The 27,365-nt window shown below is 46.6% G+C and overlaps 1 protein-coding gene across 1 annotated transcript in view; it reads right to left on the bottom strand.

Moving 5' to 3' along the window:
- Positions 1 to 20,701, bottom strand: part of Tmem163 (transmembrane protein 163) — a 180,216-nt gene extending 159,515 nt beyond the window's left edge. The window contains exons 1-2 of the mRNA XM_057769873.1: positions 20,193 to 20,701; positions 11,212 to 11,331 (exon numbers count right to left, since the gene is read on the bottom strand). Coding sequence (XP_057625856.1) covers positions 11,212 to 11,331; positions 20,193 to 20,391 — 319 coding nt within the window. The 5' untranslated portion in view covers positions 20,392 to 20,701. The remainder of the gene's footprint in view (positions 1 to 11,211; positions 11,332 to 20,192) is intronic.
- Positions 20,702 to 27,365: the final 6,664 nt, after the last annotated feature.

Raw genomic sequence — 27,365 nt, 5'->3', positions numbered from 1 at the left:
AAAACATTTTTATAACAAAAGTCACAGTTCTGATTGACACTCCTCGAATGCCCTTCCCTGATTGTCTTAGACCCCCAAGCGACCCACTCCTCTGAGTTTGTTCCTTCTAGCGTCCCTGAACTTGTCTCATCAGCGACTTCCGGAACCACAAGTACCGTGCGGTACCTACTGCTGAGGATTATACAGTTAGCAGAGCCTGCAATTCTGTGTCTGTGAATACAGACAAGACGGAAGTGTGTACGGCGTCACTGGGGGTCACAACTCTGGACTTAGGATCCTGGTATTTACTGGGTGGGATGGAGCCAGGGATCTTATTTTATAAACATTTACACACACAAGCATCACACACAACAAAGGCTCCCATCTTGTACTTCTTGCTCTTGCTAATTTCAACAGACAATTGTGGCCAGTACCCAACTTTATCAATAAAGAAGAATTTGTTTTGTTTTATTCTGTTGTTTTAAAGAACACTCACACACACACACACACACACACACACACACACACAGAGGAATGTAATGACCCTCTGAATTAAGAGTGCAGGCTTGGATTTATTCAGACCTTTAGAAGGAGGTATGAAAGTAACCCAGAAAGTTCAGCCACCCAGAGCAACCCCACTCAAAGTACTGAACAATTAAGACACAGTCTACCCATGTAGCTATTACATTCCTGATGGTCCGTGCACATGTACACACAAACATATTTCTGAACAATATCATACAAAGGAAAATGTTGACTGACAGTACGGTATGACTGTTCTCGCTCTCTTAAGTCCAAATTAGCCTATGTACTTTGGTTTTTGTTGTTGCTGTTTTAGGTTTTGTCAGGGGGGAGAATTGAGACAGGGTTTCTCTGTGTAACAGTCCTGGCTGTCCTGGAACTCTCTCTGTAGACCAGGCTGGCCTCGAACTCACAGAGATCCGCCTGCCTCTGCCTCCCGAGTGCTGGGATTAAAGGCATGCGCCATCACTGCCTGGTTTAGCCTATGTAGTTTTAACTCACTTGTCTCCATCACCATTTTAAGCATTTGTATGTTTAAGTATGCACCTGATTTTCAAAACTTGCCTGTCTTTTTTTTTTTTCTCCATTGTACTATATTTAGGAAACAACATTATTTTTATTGGTGGTGTGTACAGGCGGAAGTTCATTTTAAGATAGTAAAATGGAAATACTAAAATACTTGTTATAAAAAGGGTACATGGGGACTGATTAAGCCAAAACCTGCATCTAAGTATAGTGCACTGTTTGACGGCAGGAGGGATGGCTCAGATTTCCTGCTAATGGGCTGCTGTCTCCTTCCTAGGCTTTTGCTATTAGAAACTAAGGTGATGGGGGGAGTGAGATGGTTCGGAGGGGAATGCCCTTGTTGTGCTGGCATGATACTGGAGCCAACCTTTGGCTTTACACCCCCCCCACACACACACACAATCTTGTACATTTCCTCAGCTATATGTGAGTGAATGCTTTGTAAATGCTTTCTACCCGACAGCTCATCTCTCTGTTTTACACGTTATTCTCTAGTGCACTGGGTTTTTTTTTAGTTTGCCTATAGCTAAATTGATTGGTGTATACTTGGGTGTGTGAGAAAACCATTATGCTATGACCTGGTTGTGCCGCTCCTGGGTGTCTATCCAAAGGACTCCAAGTCAGTGAGATCCATTCACGTCCATATCCATCACCTGAGGGATAAGGCGAGAAGCTGGCCTCCTCACAGGCAGCCGTCGTGTGTGCTTGCACCAGCACACAAACACCCGCATACAAAAAGAAGCAAACATGGATAAAGAGACATTAAATCCAGAGAAAATTAAAGCATTCTACAAGAAAAAGGCAACTAGCTGCTCAATCTGAGGACAGAGTTCAGATCCCAGCATTAGCGCCACAAACTGCAGCCCAAGCCCACGGGCCACATGTTCATAGACAGCTACGAATATGGCCCAACACAAAACTATAAAGTTACCCAAAACATTATGAAACAGTTTGTGCAATTTTTTGTGATTCAGTTGTGCAGTTCTCGTATGAACTTCGTAGATGACAACACTGTGTCCCGGTGACAAACAGCTAGACATCCCATGCATGCTGAAGACCGCAAGGCCTTTTCCTGAGTGGGATGGAGTTCCCTTCTGCATCAAACCTGTCATCGCCTGTCTACTTAGACATGAGCTCTTCTGGAGGAAACAGCTCTCTCTCCATCTTAATGTCCTGTGCGCTGTCCTCGCAGCGCCTTTGGCTCACCAAGGAGCACAGCCACAAGCGGGAATGAGGGATGACCACCGGACAAGGATGCTCTAGTCAGGGAGGGAGAGTTTCTGACTGTCAAGTGAACAGAGTCTAGAATCACCTGGAGATGGGCCTCTGAGCATGTCTGGAGGGGACTTCTCGGTTATACGAATTGATGTGGAAAGACCCACATTAATTGTAGGTGGGGCTATCTCCTAGCCAGGGGATCTTGGGATGTATAAAATGGAGAAATCAAGCTAACCACCGGCAAGCGGTCATCTCTCTCTGCCTCTTGATTCTGGATGCAAGTTCCTGCCCGTGTGCCTTCCCTGCTGTGATGGACTGTACCCTTAACAGCAGCTGGAGAGGAAGAGCTCATTCCTAAAGCTGCTTCGGTCAGAGTGTTTTATCGCAAAGGCAAGCAAAGATGCTAAGACAAACATTTCCCCTTTGGTTTTTCTTTCTTTTCTTCTAGGTTGTTTTTTGTTTGTTTGTTTATGTGTGTGTATGTATGTCTGTGACATGTGTACAGGTGAGAACCCAGAAGATGCCAGATCACAACAAGTGGTTGTGAGCCACCTGACCAGGACGCTGGGAACTGAACTTGAATTCTCTGGAGGAGCAGTAAACACTCTTCAGCACGGAGTCATCTCCCCAGCACTCCTTTCATTTTTCAAAACAGGCTCTCAAAGCCAATACGTAGCTTGAGGATGACCTTGACCTCTGACACCCCTGCCTTTCCCTTTGGAGTACTGGGATTAGAGGGGTGCACCACCACACCCGATCTATGCCGTGCTGGGAATTGGACCAAAGGCTTCCTTAAGCTAGGCAAGAACTCTTCCAAATCAAGCCACATCTTGAGCCCCACAGCCTTTTTTGTTTGGGTCTAGAAAGAGTTCTCTATCTCTCTCCCACTGTCTCTATCTGCTTTTGTCAGAACGAAGCCCAGAACCCAGTGAAGTCACATCTTGCGCCTGCACTAGAAATTCACCTTAAAGGGGCAGTTCTCAGAGGCTGAAGTCACAGCTGGCAGAGCAGAAATCCTCTCTCTTCCAGCTGGCTACCAAGCACGGGTACTCATAGACCAGGAGGCAGCCAGATAAGCCCTAGCCATCTCTCGGGCCAGTTCCTCCCCTTCAGACCTGAGCAAGGATCTTAAGACAGGCCTGGCATGGTTAGAAGTACAACCCAGAGCACACCCTCAGCTCCCTTGTGTATCCCGGGCCCTCGAGCTAATGCACGCTGGCCACGCTTTAATTAAGGCTGTGTACAGAAAGCGCTGAGAAGGGAGGCTGGACTGGCAGGCAGCTGCTGGAACCCCTCCTCCGCTGCAGGCTGCAAACAGCAGCCCTTTGTGAGCTGGAAGCTGGGGAAGATGCCCCATGCTAACAGCAGTGGAGGCCAGTCACCCTCAGTCCCACAGGAGGAAGGGAGGGAGGGGAGGGGCTCCTGAAACTAGCCGCTTACAAAGCCTAAGGTGCAACTTCTTTTAGCTCCCTTCCACCTGAGCAGGTCACCCGCCATTCCTTTGTCTAGAATCTGCACTTGAAAACACACTCTCAATCTACTGTCTATAGTGGCCTCAGCGGGGAAATGTCAAAATTCACTGCAACCGATACCTCCAGGCGAACTGTGTTAGGGACCAGGAAGAGAGCCCAAAGAAGCTAGAAATATAGTACTGAGGGAGTGTAGATTATCACTGAGGCGACACTGCTGTGATTCAAGGACTGTGTGACATGTCTGATCTTCATGTCTCTGGGGAGGGACACTGACATCACTGCCTAGAAGAGGTGGCCTCTTTTTACTTTTATTTTAAGGGTTAGATACAATTTGGTGAGAAGTCAACTGTTAAAGTATGTACCTGTGACCCTGCGCTCAGGAGGCTGAGCTGGAGGAGGAGGGTTTTCAAGCCAGCTTGAGCTACATAGCCAGACTCTGCATAAAATAAAATAGAGATGACTCTGTCCACAAGGTGCCTGCTAGACGATCATGATGGATACCCGGCTGCCTCCCCAGCATCCGTGTCTGTCATCCCAGTGTTAGGGAAGGAGAGACAAGCGGCTCACTGGAACATGTTGGCCGGCCAGCAGACTGTCTCAAATGGTGACAACAATAATAAAGATCAGGCAGAGAAGGATTGAGGGAGACCCCAACACTGATACAATGCACACTTATTCACAGAAACCCAAACACGTCACACACACACACACACACACACACACACCAAAAAGTCAACAAAATAGAACTAAATAAGGTATAGTATAATGAAATAAGATGGCTAAAAGCCAGGAAGCAGGAAATCTAAGAGAAAGAGAAGAGCGAGCTGGTGGGTCTGAAGGCAGCGGCACCTGGGGACCACAGAAGCATCTGTGGACTGCAATCACTATAAGCTGGGGGATGGGCAAAGACCAGGAACCAAGAGTAAGGTCATGGCAGGCCTCACGGGACACGGTCAGACTAAAACGCTGCTCTGTGTTCCTGAGCTTCCAGGGCCAGCAGCTCGGAGGATAACCTGAGCATCTCTGAGGACAGGACCACGAGGCTAGGAAGGAAGAGCCCAGGGGCGGGAAGTTTTCAGGCCAAGTTCCCAAACCCAGTTTCTGCCCGGTTCTGACTTCCGTTTCCACCTCCCTGAAGCAGCCTCTAGAGTTATCATTCACAGAGCACATTGACAGGGAAAAGTTATCCCCCCCAGCAACCCCAGGATGTGGCTCAAGACTTCCTGCCCACATCCCCCTGAGCTGCCCTGAGGCCCAGGTCAGCAGCAGGCAAATGCTCCACTTGGAGGCTGCTCTGGGAAGAAACTCACAGCATTTAGAAGACCAGAAAAGAGAAGAAAGTAGCACGCAGAGGGCATGTAGGGTATTGTGCCTGGCAGGATCAGGAAGAAAGAGAAAGACGGCAGGGAAGATGCACCAAGTACCTCTAGGCAAGTGGTTCTCAACCTGTGGGTCACAACCCCCATCTGGGTTGTATATAAGGTATTTAAAATTATGATTCATAACAGTAGTAAAATTAAAGTTACAAAACAGCAACAAAATAATTTCATGGTTGGGGTCGTCATAACATGAGAAACTGTGTTAAAGGGTCGCAACATTAGGAAGGATCAGAACCATGGCTCTAGGCTCATGAATGGTTATTATGTGCACAGACTTCTCTTTTTAATAAAAATAAATAGGAGACCAGCAAATCCAGCAAAGAATCAGCTACCTGCAGAATTTGTGCTAGGTGCTGAAGACTTTGGTTCAGGAAGTATTTCAGTGGAAGAAGCCCTTAGGGGCAAAGACACAAGCATTGGAGCTTCACAAGCCACACAGCCTGAGAGAAAGGGGAACCCAAAAGGAGAAATTCAGTACATACGGAGATCTCTGTCAGCAGTGCTGTAAGGTCAGAGCCTGGGCCTTGATAGCTGTAACAAGCCAGGTTCAGCTGCTCATCCTTGGCAGGACCGTAAGCAATGATAAGAAACAGAAAGCAGCAGGTTGCTCAACACAGCCACACTGGGAAATGGAATGAACATAGGCTGACCCCCAAGACCATCTTTAGAGTAGCGATAGAGGGTTAGGCTTAAAGGGAAGGCAAGAAATATGCACAGCTCGACAAACCCTGGTCAAGATGTGGTCCCGCCCCTCTATGCCATCACCGTCTGAGCTCCAGCCTCTCCTACAACATGGCCTGACCTGTCTGTCACCAGAACTGTGTGAAAGAACTCTCCTTCTAGGGAACAAGCCTCTCCTCTGGCCGGCACCAGACTCCAGCTCTTTCCTTCTCTAGCAGGAGATTCCTGGACAAATTCCAGTTTCTTGGGGTGCATGATTTCAATAATCTGATAACCAAAAAAGAGAGGTGCAAATTCTCCTTAGATCATCTTCACTCCTGCCCGGCCATCATATAGCCTCTTCTAGGTGGTGAGGCCATGTGACCCAGGAGGAATCTGTGAGAAGCAGTCTGTCCTATGTTTCCAAGCCAGAGCAAAGAACGTGACTCCAGTCCTGCTGAAGTTCATAGGGTCAGGTCTGGCCAGGGTGGAGCAGAGGCAGGAGGATCTCTGTGAGTTCAAGGCCAGCCTGGTCTGCAGAGCTAATTCCAGGACAGCCAGGGCTACACAATAAAACCCTGACTTGTAAAACAATAACTAAGTATAAATAAATAAGTAAATGCCACTCTAAACACTCAGATTTTACTCTTAGAACCCAGGAAGACCCCTGGGGACTCTCAGTCATCTTCCTTCTTTCTTTCCTTTTTTCTCTTTCTTTCTTTCTTTCTTTCTTTCTTTTGTTGTTGTTGTTGTTTTTTTTTTTTTTTTTTTGGTTTTTCGAGACAGGGTTTCTCTGTGGTTTTGGAGCCTGTCCTGGAACTAGCTCTGTAGACCAGGCTGGTCTCGAACTCACAGAGATCCGCCTGCCTCTGCCTCCCGAGTGCTGGGATTAAAGGCGTGCGCCACCATCGCCCGGCATTGTTGTTGTTGTTGTTGTTGTTGATACAAGGTCTCCCTTACATAGCATAAGCTGACCTCAAACTTTCAATCCTCCTGCTTCAGCCTCAAGGTGCTAGGGATTCAGATGTGTGTCACCTGTCCTGGAAGTCACCTTGGTTCTTCTCTATCTGACCATGCATCCACTGAGGTAAGGGAACACCTTGGGAAGTCCCCAGACTTCTCTACTAATGCAGACAAGTCATGTGATCTTACCTTATTTATCTCACTTCTGTTACCCTTAGAGTATAAAAATAAAAAGGATGTGAGCTTCAAAATGGCTCAGCTGATGGGGGGCTTCCCACCAGGCCTGAGGACCTGGGTTCAGTTCCTTGGACCCACATGGTGGGAGGAGAGAATGGACATCTGAAAGTTGCCCTCCGCCTTCCACACATGACATACACATGCATAAAAATGATACAACAAATGGAAAAGCTTTCTAAAAGGATGCATTCACATTATATTATCATGCTTAAAGGTCAAAAATTTAAACTAAATCAAATATTAAAATTCCCACAATCGGGGGCCTGGAGAGACGGCTTAGTGATTAAGAGCGGGGTTCAATTCCCAGCATCCACATGGTAGCTCACAACTCTCTGTAACTCCAGCTCCAAGGGACCCAATACCTTCTTCTGGCCTTGGGCCCCAGGCTTGCACACGGTACACAGACATATATGCAAGCACAATTAAAAAAAATCCCCATATATAAAAAAAGAAACCACTCCTTTCAGAGGTTTTGAAGTTGCCTAATGCACTTCCAAGTTGTATGTGCCTGTATGTGTGATTGTACACGTGTGTGTAGAGACACATATGTGCCTGTGTGTGGAGAACACAGAACAACCTCAGACGTCATTCCCCAAGCACCTGTTTGTGTTTTTTGAGATAAGGGTCTCACTATGTAGCTTTGGCTGGCCTGTGTAGACCAGACTAGACGCAAACTCACAGAGATCCACTTTCCTCTGCCTCCCAAAAGCTGGGATTAAAAGGATGCACCAGCCGGGCGGTGGTGGCGCACGCCTTTAATCCCAGCACTCGGGAGGCAGAGGCAGGCGGATCTCTGTGAGTTCGAGACCAGCCTGGTCTACAGAGCTAGTTCCAGGACAGGCTCCAAAGCCACAGAGAAACCCTGTCTCGAAAAACCAAAAAAAAAAAAAAAATAAAAAAAAAAAAATAAAATAAAAGGATGCACCACTGCCTGGCTCCATTTTGGTTTTCGTGACAAAGTGTTTCACTAGGCTGAAGCTCACCAATTAGACTAGGCTGGTCAGCCAAGGCACCCCAAGAGTCTCCTTGCCTCCACCTCCCCAACAAGTGTGCACCACCACACCCAAATTGCTTGTTTGTTTGTTTTTTTAACGTGGGTCCTGGGGGGTCAGATTCAGGTTCTGAGATCTTGGTTTGGAGTACTTTTGGCTTAAGGGGCTTTGTTACTTAGTTTGAGGTTGTTATTTTGTTTTAATGGAGCTATATATTTGCTGTGTGGTTGGTGTTAATTAATTGTCAACTTGAGAGAATCTAGATTCACCTGGGAGGCCAGCCTCTGGACTTTTCTGTGAGGGATTATCTTGATTTTGTTAACTGAAGTGGGAAGACCTGCCCACTGTGGGCGCCATCATTCCCTCAGGAGGGACGCTACACTGAATAAATTGGAGAAAAGGAACTAAGCAGGAATCTTGGCGTGGTCTCAATTCTTGACTGTGGATGCAACAAGATCAGCTACCCTAAGCTCCTGCCACCGTGACTTCACCCCCATGATGGACCATACCCTGGAACCAGCAGCCAAAATAGCCCTTTCTCCCTTAAATTGCTTTGGTCAGAGTATTTGACTGCATCAGCAAAAAGAAACTTAGACACCACCTTAGAAAATGATTTTTTTCCCTTGATACTATTTCCAACATATCTTCATTTCCCACAGAACCAAGCAAGTATCCAGCCCCTAAAAATTAACATACTCAAGTCTTAAAACCAAAGTCAGAATACATTTTCTTCAATCATCTTGACAAAGACATCAATGTTGGCAGAACTCTGAGTTTTGAAGCTGAACTTTTATCCTCTCTCTGGTCTCATTATTACAACAGACCTGTTTTCACATTCGTTCATAAGAAGAGTGCTGCTATTTTCTACACTGCCTACCCATTATATGCTGAATCTATTTTAAAACCAAACTAGGACTTCCCTCTGAAATATTCCAAGATGCATTACCATACTTTCATATAGATGCTCCAGCTGATCCAAATCATTGTCTCACCAAGAATTATAAATCGAGTTCAAAGGGGAGATGGTTCAGTCAACAAAGTGCTTGCTGTGCAAGCGTGAGGACCTGAGTTTGAATCCCCAGCACCCACATAGGAAGCTAAGGGTAGCTTTGAGTACAGCGGAGGGCTGTGATGGAAATTGCAAGGACTTGCAGCATGCATAAGCATATATCCCTACACATGCACGTGTGCACACATGCACACACACACACAGGCACTGAAGTCACTGTAGTTTAAATGGGGCAAAATATGATTTATCGTCTCTATGCTTTAAGGTTTAACTAAATCAGAAGCAGTTAGAAGCAGCTCACAAGTGAAATGAAAGGCATATAGAACATAACAGGTTATACTAGACAAACAGCAGCATCCACATCTTAGAGGCAAGAAGTTAAAGAGACTGGAGAGATGGCCAGTGGTTAAGAACACTCGCTGCTCTTGCAAAGGAGCCGAGCTCAGCCCCCAATATCCCTGTCCCACAACTGGCCAGAACTCCAGCCGCAGGGGGTTCCACACCCTCTTTGGGCCTCCTAGGATGTACAGAGCATGCACGGGCAATCACATCTGTACACACAGATAATCAGTAAAAGTGAATCTTTTAAAGGAAAGTTAAAGGGTTTAAGCTAAATAATTCTACGATAAAGGAGTACGATGGCTTTCAAAAAGAAACTCTTCCATAAGCCTGTGACCTGGCCTCATGGAGACTTTTTCCATCAAAAGTAACGGAACGTTTCTAGAATAATTCACCTGACCGGGTAACTACAAGTGAAGTAGAGTTTTCCTCCTATTCCTTCTCTTTTACACGCCGTAAGCACATGAAATGTTATTCCAAAAGAAAGACGCGTTCACAACCTCATACTTGGGTCCTTATTCAAACACGCGGGGGAGGCTGCTGCCCTAACAGCTTTATAGGGCACGGGGACACGCCTAAGGAGCCATTATTCTGTCTGTAAATCACCCCCCCCCCTTCATTTCATTCCTCCTTCTTCACATATGTAAATTACCGTGTCCGGTGCCCTTACCAGCCACAACAACCAAATTGCCCTCAAGGGACATCCATTGCCTTGTTATTTTGGTCTCAGTGTTAAAAAAGGGGAGGCAAGGGGAAAGAGAAGCTATTTATTATATTTTCAAAAATCAGAGTTCTTCCTGATTAGATTTCTGGCTCACTGATAAATGTTTATTCCCTGAAATATATTATTTCGGTATTCTGAATATTTGGTTATTTTAGAGTCAGGCTATTGTATACTGTTTCCAGTATAAATTGTCTCTAGTAATATATGCTGAGTTTTGAAGGGAGCATTTGGTCAAATTCTAATTCCAGCCCCCTTGGGATCCAGCCCCAACTTCCAGCAGAACCATCTAAGGCGGCAGAAGAGAATTTTAAACATCTTGCACACAGCCACACGGCCTAATGACCACTGTCTTTTCCCTCCTCCCCTGAAGCACCTTGTGGGATGCTTAGCACATCGAGCACAGATCTTTCTCTCCGTCACAAAATTTTAAACACAGTGCCTTGTTCCCACCATTTAAAAAAGAAAGAGAATCCAAAAATAAAAATAAAAAGGCACAATTCTTATCAAGGTTGAGCTGTAGCTCAGGGCTTAAACTTGTGAATCATTGCACAATTAATAAGAATAAAAAGCACATGCATGTCAGTAGAGAAAACCCATCATAGAAATTCCAGATTCCCACACAAAATCATCTATAGACAGAAATTGTTCCGTTCTCATGGCATCTCAGAACTGTAGGAAATTATTTTCTTTTCATGCCCTAAAACCCTGAAAGAAGGCCTTTCCATGTTTCTTTCATTAAAATCGTACATGTGATTTCATTCCTGACCTTGCACGAGCCCCAGTCAAGAGGGAAAGGAGAGAGCTTCCTGCAATACTGCACTCATCGAGTTGCATTAGGCTCAAAATCCAAATCTCCGGGATGCGTATTTGTCATGTCAGCCTGAGCTGAAGGCATCTGCCAAGAGACTATTTTCACTATTCGGCTGGTGCCAGCCAGAATCCACTTCCACAAACCTGCATACTGATGAGACCGAAGCTCTCAGTTATTTCCCTCCGCTTCTTTCTCATACCTCTTCCCTCTGCAGAGGAGTGAAGCCATTTTACTAATTCATGAGTACCCTGATTATCCAACCATCTAAAAAAAATTTTACTCATCAATAACAGTCAACTAAAAGCAAAGCACATCCCACGGGGGTTAGAGGGAAAGACAGGCAAGTGTGAGTATTGATTGGCGAGACTTCCTGATACTCACTGAAGGCAGCCACTGCCAGGGCCAGGGTGACAATAATGGAGAACCAGGATACCCACAATGCCTTCTTCCTGTAGTTCTGGGCTTCGTGAGGTTTCAGCCGGGTGCTGCTTTCTAGTAAACCTGATAGAAACAGGGAGGAGAGGGAGTAAGGCATTTGCATACAACAGAACACATAGCCAGAGCTACGGCATCTCATCCAAAGACTGCAAACCCACAGCCTGTGGGCCAAGATGTGTTTTGTCTGGCCCACACTACATTTCTACAACTAGGAGACTGCACATCAAAAACAAAACAGAATTATCAAGTGTTCTGGCATTCCTTATAAAACCACAGGCCCCGGCAGTATCAGATAAGTGTTTCCACAGGGCAACAGAAGTTCTCCAAGTTAGAAGGACTCCTCCACACACCTCACCACTTCCTGGGGTCACACCATACCAATCTTTGTCCTCTGCACAAAGCCACTTGGCTCAATAGAATGTTCTCATCCCAACGAAACTCTTCATTAGGAAAGAACTGTAGTAACTAATTAGATATTTGGGCTCCCTAGCTGTGAGCATTGATCCATTAGTACAGTCCCAATAGCAGTGTGGGGTTTATAAAAACCAAGGAATCTGAGACCATACAAATGCCCTCTCTAGACCCCTAGGCAACCAGTAGCCATCGGGCCTAGATTATTCAGCCTGTTGTCTCTTTCCTTTGTATTGAAGCACACATTAAGCAAATAACTGATTAACCAATCAATTAATTAAAAATTTAAAGCTTTCTCAGGGATCCAGGGAAAGAGTTCATTTTAATAAACTGCTTGCCATATAAATATGTGGACCTGAGTTTGAGTCCCCAGAATCCTTGTAAAATAGATGGGCATAGTAACATACACTTGTAATCCTAGCACTTCAGAAACAGGGACGAGCACATCCCTGGGGCTCACTAGCCAGCCAGTATACCCTGCTTGATGAGTTCCAGGCCAATGAGAGACTCCGTCTCGAGATGTATAGCATTCCCAAGGAAAGACTTCTGATCAAACTACACCCACAGATGCATGTACACACACATACACATACTATCTGAATCTGAAAGTACATTGAAAACTGCTAAAGCCAGACCTAGCTTCCTAGGAAGGCTTCAAGTGCAACAAGGCTTATCTCCTATGCTTTGCACATAAGGAGTCCTTGACAAGAGTCTGTGATAACTCACCAGCAATACCCATGGACACCTCTCTTATCCTCTGAGAATAAAATTGTAGGGGCTGGAGAGGTGGTTAGAGCACACACTGCTCTTGCAGAGGACCCAAGTTTGATTCCCATCACTCATGTCAAGCAGCTCCCAATTGCCTGTAACTCCAGCCCCAGAGGATCTGACATCCTCCTGTCCTCCTCATATGAAGATATATACACATACCGTAAATAATAATAATAGTAGTAGTATTTTAAAAATAATAAAATTGTAGCCAGGCAGTGATGGCACTTTGGAGGCAGTTCTCTGAGTTCAAGGCCAGCCTGATCAACAGAGAGTCCCAAGACAGTCAGGGCTATACAGAGAGAAGCTCTGTCTCAGAAAACCCAAAGATGATGATGTGTGTATATACTCTTTTTTAGTTACCAGCGACTTAAAATATCAGTCGTGTATCTTATCCAAGTAAAGTCAACTGTGCCAGCTCTGGTTTTGGGACGTATCTTTCAGAGACAGGGAGGCTTCCTCACACTAGCTGTAGACAATGGTGAACAGGAAGGTAAAGCTTAGGTACCATTTGTAAAATGTCACAGCATGAGATGTACCACACACGAGTACCATTGCTGTATCTGACTGACCACCACTATTGGAGCAGAAAGGACAGGAGATTATTCTTCCTATAATTATGGTCGTGACTGACACACCTACAAGACTGGGCAACATGAGAAAAACAACGTAAAAACATATAGCAAATGTATTAAAACAAAGATCTATGCAATGGGTTAGATATGTTGCTCACTCAGTAGAGTGCTTGCCTAGCATGCATGAAGCCCCAGGTTCCATCCATAGCACTGTATAACAAACACATGGGGATGAATGACTGAAATCCCAGCACTTGGGAGGTGGAGGAAGGATCGTAAGTTCCATGTTGTCTCCATCTTCAGATACATAGGGAGTTTGAGTGCAGCCTGGCATACATGAGATACAATTTTTTCCATCTCAAAAATTAGTAAAACCAACAATTAGACAGTCAGAAGGTGAAAGGAAAGGAGAGGAAGAGGAAGAGGAAAGAGGAGAAAGAAGTGGGAGGGAAGGGAGGGAGGAAGAGGAGTGGTGAAGAGAGAGAGAGATCCCATCCTATGTGACGTGGAAGGCTTCAGAAATAAAGACCCAAAAGCCAAGGGGAGCTATTTTTATGCTCTGATTCAATGAAAAATGCATATCCCTGTGGAGATGAGATTAGATAAGAGACGAATAAAGCAGAGAGACTCAGCGAGACCTGTCTGCTCTGAGCCTTAGTGTTCCATAAAAGACACCGATGTGCTGAGTGTGGCACAGGCCCCCTTCTGGGATGAGGTCTTTTGATTGACTCACCATTAGACAAGGGCAGTCAGAGAGTTTCTCTCTCTGTGTCCAGCTCTCACACTTCGGGAGGGGGTGTGCAAGACAATAATTTTTGGGTTTATGGTTATCTTTGAGGTAGAAGGGTAGAAATTTCTTTCCTGTTTTGTTTTTTTTTTAACATTTGGGATTTTTTAAATGTGTGTGTGTGTGTGTGTGTGTGTACACTGGTATGTGTTCGGGTTCATATGCACATGCATGTGCACATATTTGGAGGTCAGAGGTTAACCTCAGGTGTTCCTCAGATACCGTCTGCCACATATTTTGTGATAGTGTCTCTCTCTCAACTTGGAGCTCACCTATTCTGCTTAGGCTGGCCTGTGGGTCCTGGAGATCTGCCTGTGTCCAATTCTTCAGTGCCGGGGTTTTACATGAATTCTGGGGATACAACTCAGGCCCCCATGCTTCCAAGGCCAGCACCTTACCAACCCAACCATCTCCCCAGCCTGGAATTCTAGTTTCCATGGCCAGCCTTGGGGTGCAAAGGTAAGGAGAAGAAAAAGGACAAGGCTTTGTTTTTAAGGCCTTCTAGAAACATTCAGCTCAGAGTGTCCAGTAGGCCAAGGTAGTGTGCTTTGGGGAATCATTTTCTGAGCCCTATCACTGCCCAAAGCAGTATCCTGTTTAAAAGAATCAGGACAGCTGGGCATGGTGGCATGTGCCTTTAATCCCAGAACTCAGGAGGCAGAGGCAAGCCAATCTTTATGAGTTCAAGGCCAGATTGGTCTACATAGTGTGTTTGAGAACAACCAGAGCTATACAACAGAGACTCTCTCTCTCTCTCTCTCTCTCTCTCTCTCTCTCTCTCTCTCTCTCTCTCAAACACACACACACATATAACAAAGACCGGCCTCAAAGCACACAGGACTTTGGGGACAGGTGTTTTGTGAGTAGGTAGCCCAGCAGACATCAGAGTGAGTAAAACTAGGTGGGGAGGGGCGCTTCTATAGGATCAGAAGGTAAATGAGAAAGCAAGCAGGCATTATCAGCCTCATCTTCACCTTTGCACTGGAAAACTAGCCTCAAACCTACTTTAATGAAGTAGACACGGAGCTCAAACCTACTTTAATGATTCAGACACGGAGCTGCAGCTGTAGCTGGGTTGGCACAGGGTTTGCCTACCACACACAAGGCCAGGTTCTAACCCCAGCATCAAATAAAATGGGCGTGGTCATAGACAGCTAAGATCCCACCCCTCCGGAGGTGGAGGCAGAAGATCAGGAGTTCAAGGCAATCCTCAGCTCTACAGTGAGATTGAGGCCAGCCTAGGCTACATAGACTCTATCTCCAAATAGTAAATAAGTGAGCGCAGGCTGAGGGGAAGAATTCAGGCGATTATGCTGCAGGTCCTGGCGCCTTCCAATGATAACTTGACAGCACAGTTCTCTGTTTCTTCCTGGGCTCGAGAAGAAAAATCTCTTTTTTTATCCCTAAAAGCAAATCACTCCTGTGTCCACGGGAAGCTATAACCTAGAATAAACAAGTCCCATGCACCTCTAAAAGCTCCCTTCCCTTTCCCAAATGAGTTGGGATGGTTCAGTGGGTATGGTGTTTGCTGTGCAAGCCTGAAGTCCTGGGTTCGGATCCCAGGAACACATAACAGACAGACATGGAGGCATACCTGTCACCTTAGTGCTGGGGAAGTAGAAGCAAGAGGATCATGGGACTTTCTGGCTAGTCAGTCTAGTAAAAAGGCAACTCCAAGTTCAGTGAGAGACCCTGTCTTGAAAAATAAGGTGGAGTGAGATTTCATCTCACAGAAGCTACACCCATGAAGTCTCATCAGCATGGCTGCCTACACAAGATCTGAACAAGGATGACACGGACCGGCATGCTAGCACGGAAGGAGGAAATCATATGGAGTCTCAACCCTAGACTAGGAACCGCTGGCAACTAAGGAACACTGAGAGCAGGAGAAACAGTCTTCTCCAGGGATAAGTCCGAAAACTGGTTACCAAGTGATCAACCCTATAGGTTGAACTTATATATATAATAACAATTAGAGAAACAGAGCCTGCAAATTCAAGAGAGAGCAAGGAGGGTCGTTCAAGGGAAGGGTTGAAGGGAGGAAAGGGAAAACGATGCAATTATATTCTAATTTGAAAATTAGGAAAAAAAATAAGACTCCAAAACTGGTGTTTAAAAGGGGGGGGGTGTGAAATAAAATTTAAAAAGAGTTGTTTTTTTTTTTTCAGTTTTTTGAGAATGTTTCTCTATGTAACAGCCCTGGCTGTCCTGGAACTCACTCTGTAGACCAGACTTGGCCTTGAACTCATAGAGATCCCCTTGTCTATGCCTTTCAAGTGTTGTGCTTAAAGGTGTGTGTTGCCACCACCACCATCCCTGAATTTAAAAATAAATTTTAAGTTGAAAAACCTTAATATACACACACACACACACACATATAGTGGAGAGTAATCAAGAAAGACACTTGACATCGACCTCCGACTTCCACTTCTGCACACACACACACACGCACACGCACACGCACACACACACACACGAGTGTGTGCTTTCTTCCTGGTCCATTGGTTTCAGGAGAAGTGAAACTACACCACTTAAGTAGCAGCTCAAACGAATGGTTTATTTGCCAGGCATTCTGACAGCACCCATTTTAAGAGGTTTGTCCAGTGGAGGCAAAAACATAACCCCTTTGAGAGGCTGGTTTACTTTTCCACAGGGGGACAGCCATTACTGGGAACACTCCTGCCCATTCTGCCAAACAACATTTCTTTCTTCCTCCAGAGCTGGCTGGTTTCGCCAGCACACCTGGCCCTGACCACCTCTGCCCTGAGTGTTTCCTCTGGCCTCACGGGGATCAGCACTCACTATAGAAGATTCCAGTGGGAGCCAGAAGGGGCTGGACCACCTGCTCCAGTGAGCCAGGAGGACTGGAGGTTCTTCCTGAGATCCAACCTTCCCTGTGGCTCCCCTGGGAGACTGAAAGTTGAGGAGGGAAAAACAACATAGTCATTATCATGGAAACGCTTCAAAAGAGGAAGGACTTTTCTCTTTCGGTGCAACTGTGCTTATCTCTTTGTTTCCTTTCTAAAAATGCAGCTGCGGGGCTCAGGAGGAGGCTTAGTGGCAAAGCACTTGCCACACAAGCACGAGAACCCGAGTTCAAGGCCTGGAACCCACATAAAAACGCAGGAATAGCGGTGCGTGCTTCGGTCCCCTGGACCCTCACTGGCCAGACAATAGAATCAACCAGTGAGAAAATCTGTTCCCAAAATAAGCTGACAGCACTTGAGAAATGGCACTTAAGCTATCTCTGTCCTCTACATATGAGCACCAACACACACAAATAACATGTACATTGCATAGGTGCCCACATGACTGATGCCAAGAATGTGCATGTTCTATATCCCCCAAAGGAAGTAGAACGTGATGACCCACAAGGACTCAGCTCAGAAGTGATGGGTCTCCACACAGATGTTCCTTCTGCATCCATGTCAGATGCTTTCCCACCCCAAAGTCACAGGGATGCGGGGGGAGACTGAGGGTTCAGACAGCAGTGTATCACAAGTGGGAACCAGGCAAGCTAGCCCAACTGAAACAAGCCTCAGGTTTGTGTGCAGCGCTGCAACCCCCTGCCCACAGCCAGTCTCCAGGATGGAATTTTAACCTAACTTAAACTCCAAATGTGGCTCTGACAGTGCCTAGGGATATGCTAACGAAGGAGGGCGGGGCAAACATATGTGAAGATGCTATTTCCTCAGCAGTCTGAATGTCTTTGTCACTGACTTCTCCTATGCTTATCCACTTTTGTTGTTCTTGTTGTCTCTGGGTTGAGTCTCACTCTGCACTCAAGACTGGCCCAGAATTTGGTATGCAACCCAGGCTGGTGGCCATGAACTCACAGTGATCCTCCTGCTTCTCTTTCCCGAGGCCAGAGTCACCACACCAGGCCATTGAGCTTTAATGCTCTGCAAAAAGGTGTTTTATTGTTTTTTGTTTGTTTGTTTGTTTGTTTGTTTGTTTTAATTGGAAGGGCAGCTAGGGGAAAGTGCCCAATAAAGTCTATAACTACGTAAGGAGGGCCACATCCTAAGGTTTGAGACAAAATGATAAAAAATTGATATTAAAGAAGGGGAGAGGGAGGAAACCACTAAGATGAATTGGGCCTCTCTCTCTCTCTCTCTCGTGTGTGTGTGTGTGTGTGTGTGTGTGTGTGTGTTCCTGAAGGCCTTAAACCACAAAATGTTTGCTTGCTTCCTGAGCCACAGGCTCAACCAGCTGTCACAGTAGTGTTGGGACATTCTGGGCTCTCTGGAATTCTGAGAAATAGCCCATATCTCTTCTAAGAAGAAAATGTCCCCAAAAATCCCAAACCACTAGTTATAAAGCAACTTTCCAATAGGAATCAGCAGTGGTCTGCCATAGGGTTCTACTGCCTCAGAAGGAAGTCAACACAAAAATCAGTATGGAAGATGCAGCCGGGGTGCCCATCCCCCACACCCTGTGGGGATGGGGCCTAAGCAGAAAGCCAGTTAAAGGGAGCTTTCCTCTTTCCCGGTTCCTGTCCCCAGTGGGAAGGAGGTTCTAACCCATGAACCATTTCCAAGAGATAGAAAAAAAATGGATATAAGAAAGATAAAATAACACAACCATATAAAATATTACAACCAAGCTTCCAGGAGGCTTCTGATTTAACTGGAGTTTTTCATTTGTCATTAACTCTTTGCAGCCAGGAATGGGTGGAACAAAAGAAATACCACAGCGACTTTCAGCTAGCTCAAAAATGGCACAGAATCCCGGGTTCTGTAGGGGACACAATGCATCCTAACAGAGATTGTGTGTGATATGTGAGCTTCCACACAGCAGTGGCTTAGGAACAGCCAATGCTTTCAGGAGACAATATAATAGAAAATGAAGTTCATTTGACCACTGACAGAAAACCTAAAGAATGTATTCAGAAAAGGTTTTTGTTTCTTTGTAATTAAATGCTGAAGCAGGGCCTCTTGATATTGATAAATATCAATTCATTCTAGTATGGGTTTCTTGTCTGTCCTTCTGCAGGGGTTAGGAGAGACTGGCCAGCTCTTACAGATAACCCGCAATGCTACAGAATTAAGCCCAACCCGGGGGCATCCGTCTTTCTTCAATACAAAATGTTTAAATCTTGCAATGCGAGTTACCACGGAGTAAAGGTAATTCTAACACCCCAGAATTAAGGCGAGAGGTTTTTCGGGGTTTCCGAGGGTGCCACCTTCTCTCCTGTCCTCAAGGCTATACAGTTCTGAGGGAACAGGGAATGAACCTGCAACCCGGGTGCAGAACTCGTTCCAAGCTGGAGCAGCTCCAGTTCCCCGCACAGTATCTCTGCCGCTTCTCTGGGAAATCTGTTTCCATGTCATCCTGTTTCACACGCTACAATTCGGAATCTCTGAGGAAGAAATCCTGCATCCCAACACGAAACCGGAATATAAAGATGTGCAAGGTACTAAGAATAGGACAGAAACCTGCTGGAACTAAAATAATATAAGCACTCTACAGTCGACAGATGAAAGCTTCCAAGAAAAAAAAATGAGTAGAGGTGTTCAGAGCCGGCTGCCTGGGAAGGGCCTGGCTGCAGAGACCCCAAATCCGCCGCCAAGGGTTTTAGCGGAACTGTTGATAATTTTCGAGGGGTCCAATTCGGAAACAGTAAGAAAGAGCAAAGATGTAGTAGATGCGGTCGTCTCCGCAAAGAATCCAAGCCGAGGGCCACGAGGGCAGGATGGGGAAGGAGAGCGAGGCGGGATGAATAAGGGAGCCCTGGCGTTGGATGTAGGTCCCCTAAGGAGACAGTGGCTGTGGACAAGAGCTGGAGATGCCTTCCGGGAGATGCACGGGTCCAAGGCCAGCGTCCAAGGAAGGACTCAGAGTTGGACACTCGTTCTCCAGGAAGTACCAGCTTTGAGTAGCATCTGTGCAGACCAGGTTAGCGGTCAGAGCCCCAAAACCCCAACCGCTCTGCCGGCACCCTCACACTGTAGAGCCGTGACCGCTGTGACCCAGAACCTCAGAGAGAGTCTGGCCCTATCGAGTGCAGAGGCTAAGGGGACCTATGGGGCACCCCGCCACCAATTCAGCAAAAAGAAGTTTCCCGGGGTGAATGGCAGGGATCGCGCGGCGGGATGCATTAGAACCCACACCTCCCAGCACGGAAATGAACCCTCTCAGTCTCCTCTAAGCGACCAAGAACCCTATCTACAAACTTTTTCCGCGGACACCCGACAAGGCTGGCCTAGGCACCCGCCGGGATCGGGAACCTGAAAGGGGCTCCCGGGAAGGCACCGCCCCCGGCCGGCACAAATCCCGAGAGGTGGGACTGTCGTATCTGCTCTCCCGCGCTGAGCCGCTCACAGGGGACAGGTGGCTTCCGAGAGGCGGTGGGGAAAGGGCCCGGGGCGATGGCAACTCACCTCGATCCTCCAGCCCATCGCTGAACTGGCCGCTCTCGCTGATCCGCGGCTGCCGCTCCTCGTCCGGCTGCACTGAGGAGCTCACCGGGGCCGGGCTAGGGGCGGGGGCGGTGGTCGAGGGCGCGTGGCCCCGCGGTGGTGGTCGCGGAGCTCCGGGGCCAGGGGGGCTGCGGCGCTCGCTGCCCAGGGCCGGCTCCATGGCGCCGGGGCTGCAGATCCCCGAGGAGACACCGACCGCTTGTCCGAAGTGACAAGGGACCGAGGGCGCGGAGACAGAGAGCTTCACCCCGACCGCGATGAGCGGCAGGTCCGCCGCTAGCTTGGCGTGTGGAGGAGGCTGGGGCCGCGCTGTCGCTGCTGCGCTCCGCCCCCGGGGGCAGGTGCGGGCGACAGGGACCCGCCCCGAGGCGCTGAGCCGGGCCACCGGGATCGATGCACCGAGGCGGATGGAGAGGGAGGGCCCCGCACGGGCCAGGCGCGCGGAAGCCGAGGGACTGTTAGGGGGCGTGGGGACCAGCCTTCTACTAGCGCAGGACTGGGCGAGGGCGTGACGGAGGACGCGCCCCCCACTCGCGTCGCGGATTGGTGCCCAGGAGGAACCCTTCCACCCTAATTGCTCTGCAGTCGTCCGAGCCTGTGGCCGCGCGTGGGCAGGAGAGAGAGCGTCGCAGCTCGTCCCTCTTTCTCTCGCGGATCCATGCAGGTTACAGGGTTTGCACCTGGTTCCCTCCTGCCCAGGCCGGTATCGGAATTCACCTGTCCCCAAGTCCTTGTATCTCCTGCATTTGAACCGCTTTAACTCTGCTCCCTATTTCCCCTATTTCCCTCCACCAACTTAGATGGAGGAATTGCTGTAGCAGTGGTTTCCCCCAATGCGACTATCCCTGGGCCTTTTTCCATCCATCTGTCTCATTTCCCTGTCTGAACATTCAAGATCAATCCCCCTTGAAGACTCCTCTTCCTGCCGGTCCTTCATCCATGTTCTCCACATCTCTGACCCTGCCAACTTCATACCCTTTGCGCGGTGGGGCTGGTTTCCCCAACGAAGCTGCAACCTGGCCCACAGGGCCGGCCCGGGGAAGACTTACAAGCCAACCAGCTCTGTAGAGTTTAAATTTTATCAATAGGTTATTATCAGTCTCTAAATTTAATCTGAGTGCTCTAACATGCCAATGCCTTTATTTAAAGGAATCCACCCTAGTTTCTTTCCAGAGTAACCGGTTTCCTTTCTAGTTTCCGCTCTGCCAGTGATCATGGAAGTCAGCCTAGAATTTAAACGTCTCTGCAGGGTTCCGGAGATGAAAAAGGGGGTTATATTTTGTTGGGATCAGATCTGAGTGATCTTTTTTTTAAAAAACAATATTTTCAACTATAAACTGAAAGCGTCAAACTAGGTCATTTTAACAGCCCCTTTTTTTCCCAAAAGGAAAAGAATCACGCCATGCTTGCTGGGCTTTAAGGCACGTGTGCACAATACACACACACACACACACACACACGCGCGCGCGCGCGCGCGCGCGCTTACAATTTCTACCCTCTGGTCCTGATGCTGCCCTCGATAACAATGCTTCAAATGTACTGACTCCCCAGTCCTCCCACATTCTGGATTGTGGGGCGGGGGTTGTTCCAGGTTATTCCATTGGATGTCCTGTCAAGGGTTCTCAGAGAATCACCTGGCTACCAAGAACAGAAAAACAGGCCTTGAGCACAGCTGGAGGTCGATGTCACAGACTGCGACAGAGTTGGCTGAAACCTTAGCGAGAGTGTTTTTAGACTCCATTTCCTCCTTATTCTGCCTTTTGAAAATCATTTTTTTCTCTCTCTCTCTGTTGCTGGGGACAAGAGAAGGGTAGATTTACACAGGGTTTAGCACGAAACTATATCCCCCTCCAATCTGTGTGTGTGTGTGTGTGTGTGTGTGTGTGTGTGTGTGTTTGGTATTTTAACAAGCATTTCTTCTTTGCTCTCTGATTCAGTTGATCTTGAGAACTGCCTAGAAGTCTTGGATGGGCCCCCTCCTCAAACCCCGCCTCCCGCCCCTCGCCGCTGCACCGGCCGCGGCCTCGCCTCCAAACACACACAAGCTGTATAGCAGGCTCTCTCAAAGAAAGAATCATTGTTCTGGTTCCTCTGTATCCAGAGCATCACACATGTAAAGGTGTAACTGAGCAAACTGGGGCTCATCAAGCTCCCTCGTGTTCGGTACCACAGCAAAGTCAGTTTGAAAGGGAGGAAGAGGGTTCAGAAGCAAGAGCTGTTGTAAGCTTCTCCTGCCTTTTATGCTCCAGCTCCCCCCGAAACCAAGGCCCTGCCGATTCACTGGGAGATTATATTAGCTGCTTTCTTTAAGGGAGACGGCGTGGCCAGCACCTTGCTAAATGTTTCACAAGCATTCCCTCCCGGTTCAGCTACGGCACAGTCAGCAGCAGCTCCGCCCCCTAGGGGACATTCTTGAGAAGTTTCGGAGCCTTCTTTGATGCCACACTAGATGCATAAGCCTGCCTGGGTCTTTGATTCTATGAAAATGTGCTTCCAATCACATTAGAACTTTAACTGTGTTTTATATATGGACATGAAATATGTTGATATCTTTTGAGTGTACACAAAATTTTCTAAAAATACAACTAGCATGTAAGTCTAGGCATATGGAATTTGTACTGGCTAGTCTTATATCAACCTTACATACAAACTGGAGTTATCTGAAAGAAGGGAACCTCAACTAAGGAAATGCCTCCATGAGATCCAGCTGTAGGATTTTCTCAATTAGTGGAAACTGGGGGAGAACCCATCCTGTGGTGGGTGGTACCATCCCTGGGCTGGTGGTCCTGGGTTCTTCTATAAGAAAGCAGGCAGGAACAAGCCAGTAAGAAGCACCCCTTCATGGCCTCTGCATCAGCTTTTGCCTCCAGGTTCTTGCCCTGTTTGAGTTCTTGTCCTGACCTCCTTTGATAAACAGCAATATGGACGCGTAAACAAAATTAACCCTTTCCTCCCCAGGTTGCTTTTGGGTCACGGTGTTTCATTGCAGCATTAGAAACCCTCACTAAGACAGAACTCTTCTAATTTCAGGAACTCTGGACGCTGAAGGCAGCTGCATTCCCCACGTCTGAGTCAGCAGTCAGCATATCTGTGCCCATTGTATGTGTAACTGCCATAGGCCAAGGAATTCCATGGGTGTTTATGAATATATTTATTGAGATTTTATGTCAACACTCTAAACATGAAGAAAAACAATGTCAAAAATATTCTAGAGTCTTGTCGTCCTCCTGCTCCTAAATCACAAGTAGATGCAGACATCTGAGTTCTGCTGGCTTCCAGTACAGTTCTGAGTGGTCATTTATCACGGCAAATGCACATTAATTATGTATGGTGCTACTTTTGTTCCTCTGCTATCATTATATTGATTTTAAAATTAGATATGTAGTACCCATAGACTCATTTCACAGTCACAAAAGTGAGTGGCCCTAAAGAATTGTAGAGAGGAGGAGGAGAGAGAGAGAGAGGGAGAGAGAGAGAGAGAGAGGGCGGGAGAGGGAGAGAGAGAGATGGCGGGAGAGGGAGAGAGAGAGAGAGAGAGACCAGAGGCATGACTCTTGCAAAGGACCAGAGTTCAGTTCTTAACACCCATTTTGGACAGCTCACAGTCACCTACAGCCCCAGCTCCAGGAGATCTGATGCCCCCTTCTGGCCTCTGAGGACACTTACACTCATATGCACATACCCACACACAAACACACACAGAGAGAGAGAGAGACACACATAATTAAAAATAATAAATTAAATTATTTTAAAATGATTTTTTAAAGGAAGAAAGCCATTCCAGCAGGAAGCTGTGAAGGAAATATGACTCTGTTGCAGTCAATGAACCAAGCAAGGCATTAAGAAAAGAAAAATCTGAGAATGCTGGGGAGTCCATGAAAATATTTAAGTTTTATGCAAACTAAAAACTGTTCTAAACAATAAAGCCAACTTTATTTTATTTTATTTGAGGCAGGATATCATGTAGCCAAGGCTGGTCTAGCAGTCATTTATGTACCTGAGAATAACTTCGAACTTTTGATCCTCCACCTTTCAGGTACTGGCATTGTAGAAATACGCCACAATGCCCAGCTTATGGAGTGCTGAAGATGGAAGCCAGGACTTCATGCCCAGGACTTTTTCCATGTTAGACAAGCAGTTTGCCAACTGAGCCAACTAACCGCCCAGCCCTTCTTTTTGTGTCTTATATAAACACAAGCAGCCCTGAAGAGCATGTGCCCTGGAAGACAAGTACAGGGCTGGATGGGGCTAGGAGCTAGCTGTGCCATACGGGAGTGTCTATGCTGGGGCCAGAGCCGACCTCAGTGACATCAGCAAGGAGATCCCGAAGGTCGCTTGAAGAGTGGCAAGTATGTATGTATATGAACAGTGCCTGCACTAGGGAGTGCTACATTTATAAACTCTTTCTCATTAAAAAAAAGAAAAAAAAAACACAAACTAGGTCACGACCACAGAACATTTAGAGAGACGACATATTTATGAGAAGCATTATTTATTTTAGAGGCTTTGTACGCAAAACATTCTCTGCTGTCAGCCCTGCAAGTCCACGAGCGCTGTACCTGTGCATTCTGCAAACCACAGGTCACAGTAGACATTTTTAAATTGTACTTCTACCAAATCTGCAGAGATCTCTCTTTATGTCTTCCCAACCCTGTGTGTGTGTGTGTGAGTGCGTGTGTGTGTGTGTGTGTGTGTGTGTGTGCATGCCAGAGGACAACCTCATATGTTGATCCTCAGACATGATCTACTTTTTATTTTTCTTTTATGTCAGTGTCTTTCTCTGGCCCTGGAACTCGCCAAGTAGGCTCGATGGGATCCCACGCCTCTCCCTCTCCAGTGTGTGCCACATTTTGAAATATAGGTGCTGAGGATTGGATTCAGGGCCCTGTACTCACAAAGCGAGCACACTGAGTTATCTCCCCAGCCCAGATATATTTTTCTCCTCATTATTCCTAAACAATACAGTGCAACAAACATTTACATAACAGTAACTTTATTATGAGTGTGCTGGTTGGTTTTCAGCTTGACACAACCTAGAATCACCAGGAAAGAGGGTCTCAGTGAAACACTGTCTAGATCGGTGATTCTCAACACGTGGTCACAACCCCTTTGGGGGTCACATATCACCTATCCTGCATATCATGTGTTTACATTACGATTCATAACAGTAACAAAATCACATGTATGAAGTAGCGACGGAATAATTTTGTGATTGGGGGTCACCACGACATGAGGACCTGTATGAAAGGGTTGCAGCTTTAGGAAAGTTGAGAACTACTGCTCTAGATCATGTATGTAGGCCTGTGGCCATGTCTGTGGGGGGTTACCATAGTTATTAGTTGATGTGGAAGACCCAGCCCACTGTAGGTGGGACCATCCCCTAGTTTGGCATCCTGAGCTGTAGAAGAGTGAAGAAAACAAGCTGAGCAGCAGGCATGCTAGGACTCGGTCTCTCCCTGCCTCTCACTGTGGATGTGAGCAGCCATTTCAAATTCCTGCAGCCTTGACTTCCCCACAACAGGGAACTAGGACCTAGAACTGGAACTGCAAGCTAAAGGAACTCTTCTTCCCCTGAGTTGCTTTATCTGGCCACCTTGTCACAGTAACAGGAACTAAGACAGTGAGCAGCTTAGAGATGATTTACAGTACACAGAAAGAAATGCATGTAAATCATTTTATGCAAGGGATTTTGATGTGTGTGTAAGAGTCCTGGAACCAGTCCACCAGATACCACGGAGCAACTAAGCTATAAGATATCCAAAAAGAAGCTGTAGAGACAGCTCAGGGGTCAAAGGCACTTGCTACCAAGCCTGACAACCTGATCTTCAGAATCCATATTGTTGAAGGAGAACCAACTCCCTCATGTTATCCTCTGACCTCCACATAGGCACCATAGCACAAATGCACCAGAAAGAAAGAAAGGAAGAAAGAAAGAAAGAAAGAAAGGAAGGAAGAAAGAAAGAAAGAAAGAAAGAAAGAAAGAAAGAAAGAAAGAAAACAAAGAAAGAAAACAAAGAAAGAAAACAAAGAAAGAAACAAAGATATCCTAAATGACTTTTTTTTTTTTTTTTGGACACAGGCTGTATTGGTTACTTTTCTCCTGCTGTGATAAAATGTCACAATGAAAGCAACTTATAGAAAGAAGTTTATTTAGGCTTAAGGTGCCAGTGTTTTAGATTCCATGATAGCGGGGGAAACATGACAACAGGCAGCAAGCTTTGTGGCAGGTAGGCAGGCACAAAATAAAGAGAGTAAAGAACTGGAACTTGATGTGGGATTCCTCTCTGTATGCTGTGGATATGTTTTATTACCATTAGTTAATAAAGAAGCTGCTTTGATCTGTGGCAGGGCACAATAAAGGTAGGCAGAAAAACTAAACTGACTGGGAGAAAGAGGGCCAAGTCAGAGAGACGCTATGTAGCTGCCACAGGAGAAAGACGCTCTGGAACCTTACCAGTAAACCATGAGATTCGTGGTAAAACATAAAATAATAGAAATGGGTTAATTAAAGATGTAAGAGTTAGTTAACAGGAAGCCTGAGATAATAGGCCAAGTAGTATTGTAATCAATATAGTATCTGATTATTTGGGTCTGGCTGCCTGGGAATGAGCAAGGAGCCCCTTACTACAGGAACTGGTGGAGGTTTTCTTACTCTTAAGCCCTTAATGATGTACTTCTTCTATCAAGCCCACATCTCTTAAACCTCCCACAGACAGCACCATTAACTTGGAACTAAGTGTTCAAATACCCAAGACTATGAAGTACATGTCTCATTCAAATTACCATATAGGATCTCACTATGTAGCCCTGCCTGGCCTGGAACTCTGTATGTAGTCCGGGCTGGTCTCAAATACACAGACATCTGCCTGCCTCTGCCTCCTGAGTGTTGGAGTTAAAGACATGTGCCACCATTATGTCTGCCAAAAAAAGAATTTTTAAATGTCATCCCTGCTTTCAAGGGATGCACAGTCCCACCAATGTGTTACATTTCTACATTGCCAGGCTTACCCTTTGGAGCAGAAGACTTCAATTATGCTGCACCCAGCCTAGAACAGCTGGCTCATACTGGTTGGCCAATGTGTTAGCTATTTTTTGATTAAATGCTCAACAGGAAGACTTAAGGAAGACGAGAGT

Source organism: Chionomys nivalis, chromosome 5 (assembly GCF_950005125.1).
Source record: "Chionomys nivalis chromosome 5, mChiNiv1.1, whole genome shotgun sequence".
In the NCBI taxonomy this organism is placed as follows: Eukaryota; Metazoa; Chordata; class Mammalia; order Rodentia; family Cricetidae; genus Chionomys; species Chionomys nivalis.
This window is presented reverse-complemented; position numbering and strand designations above follow the sequence as displayed.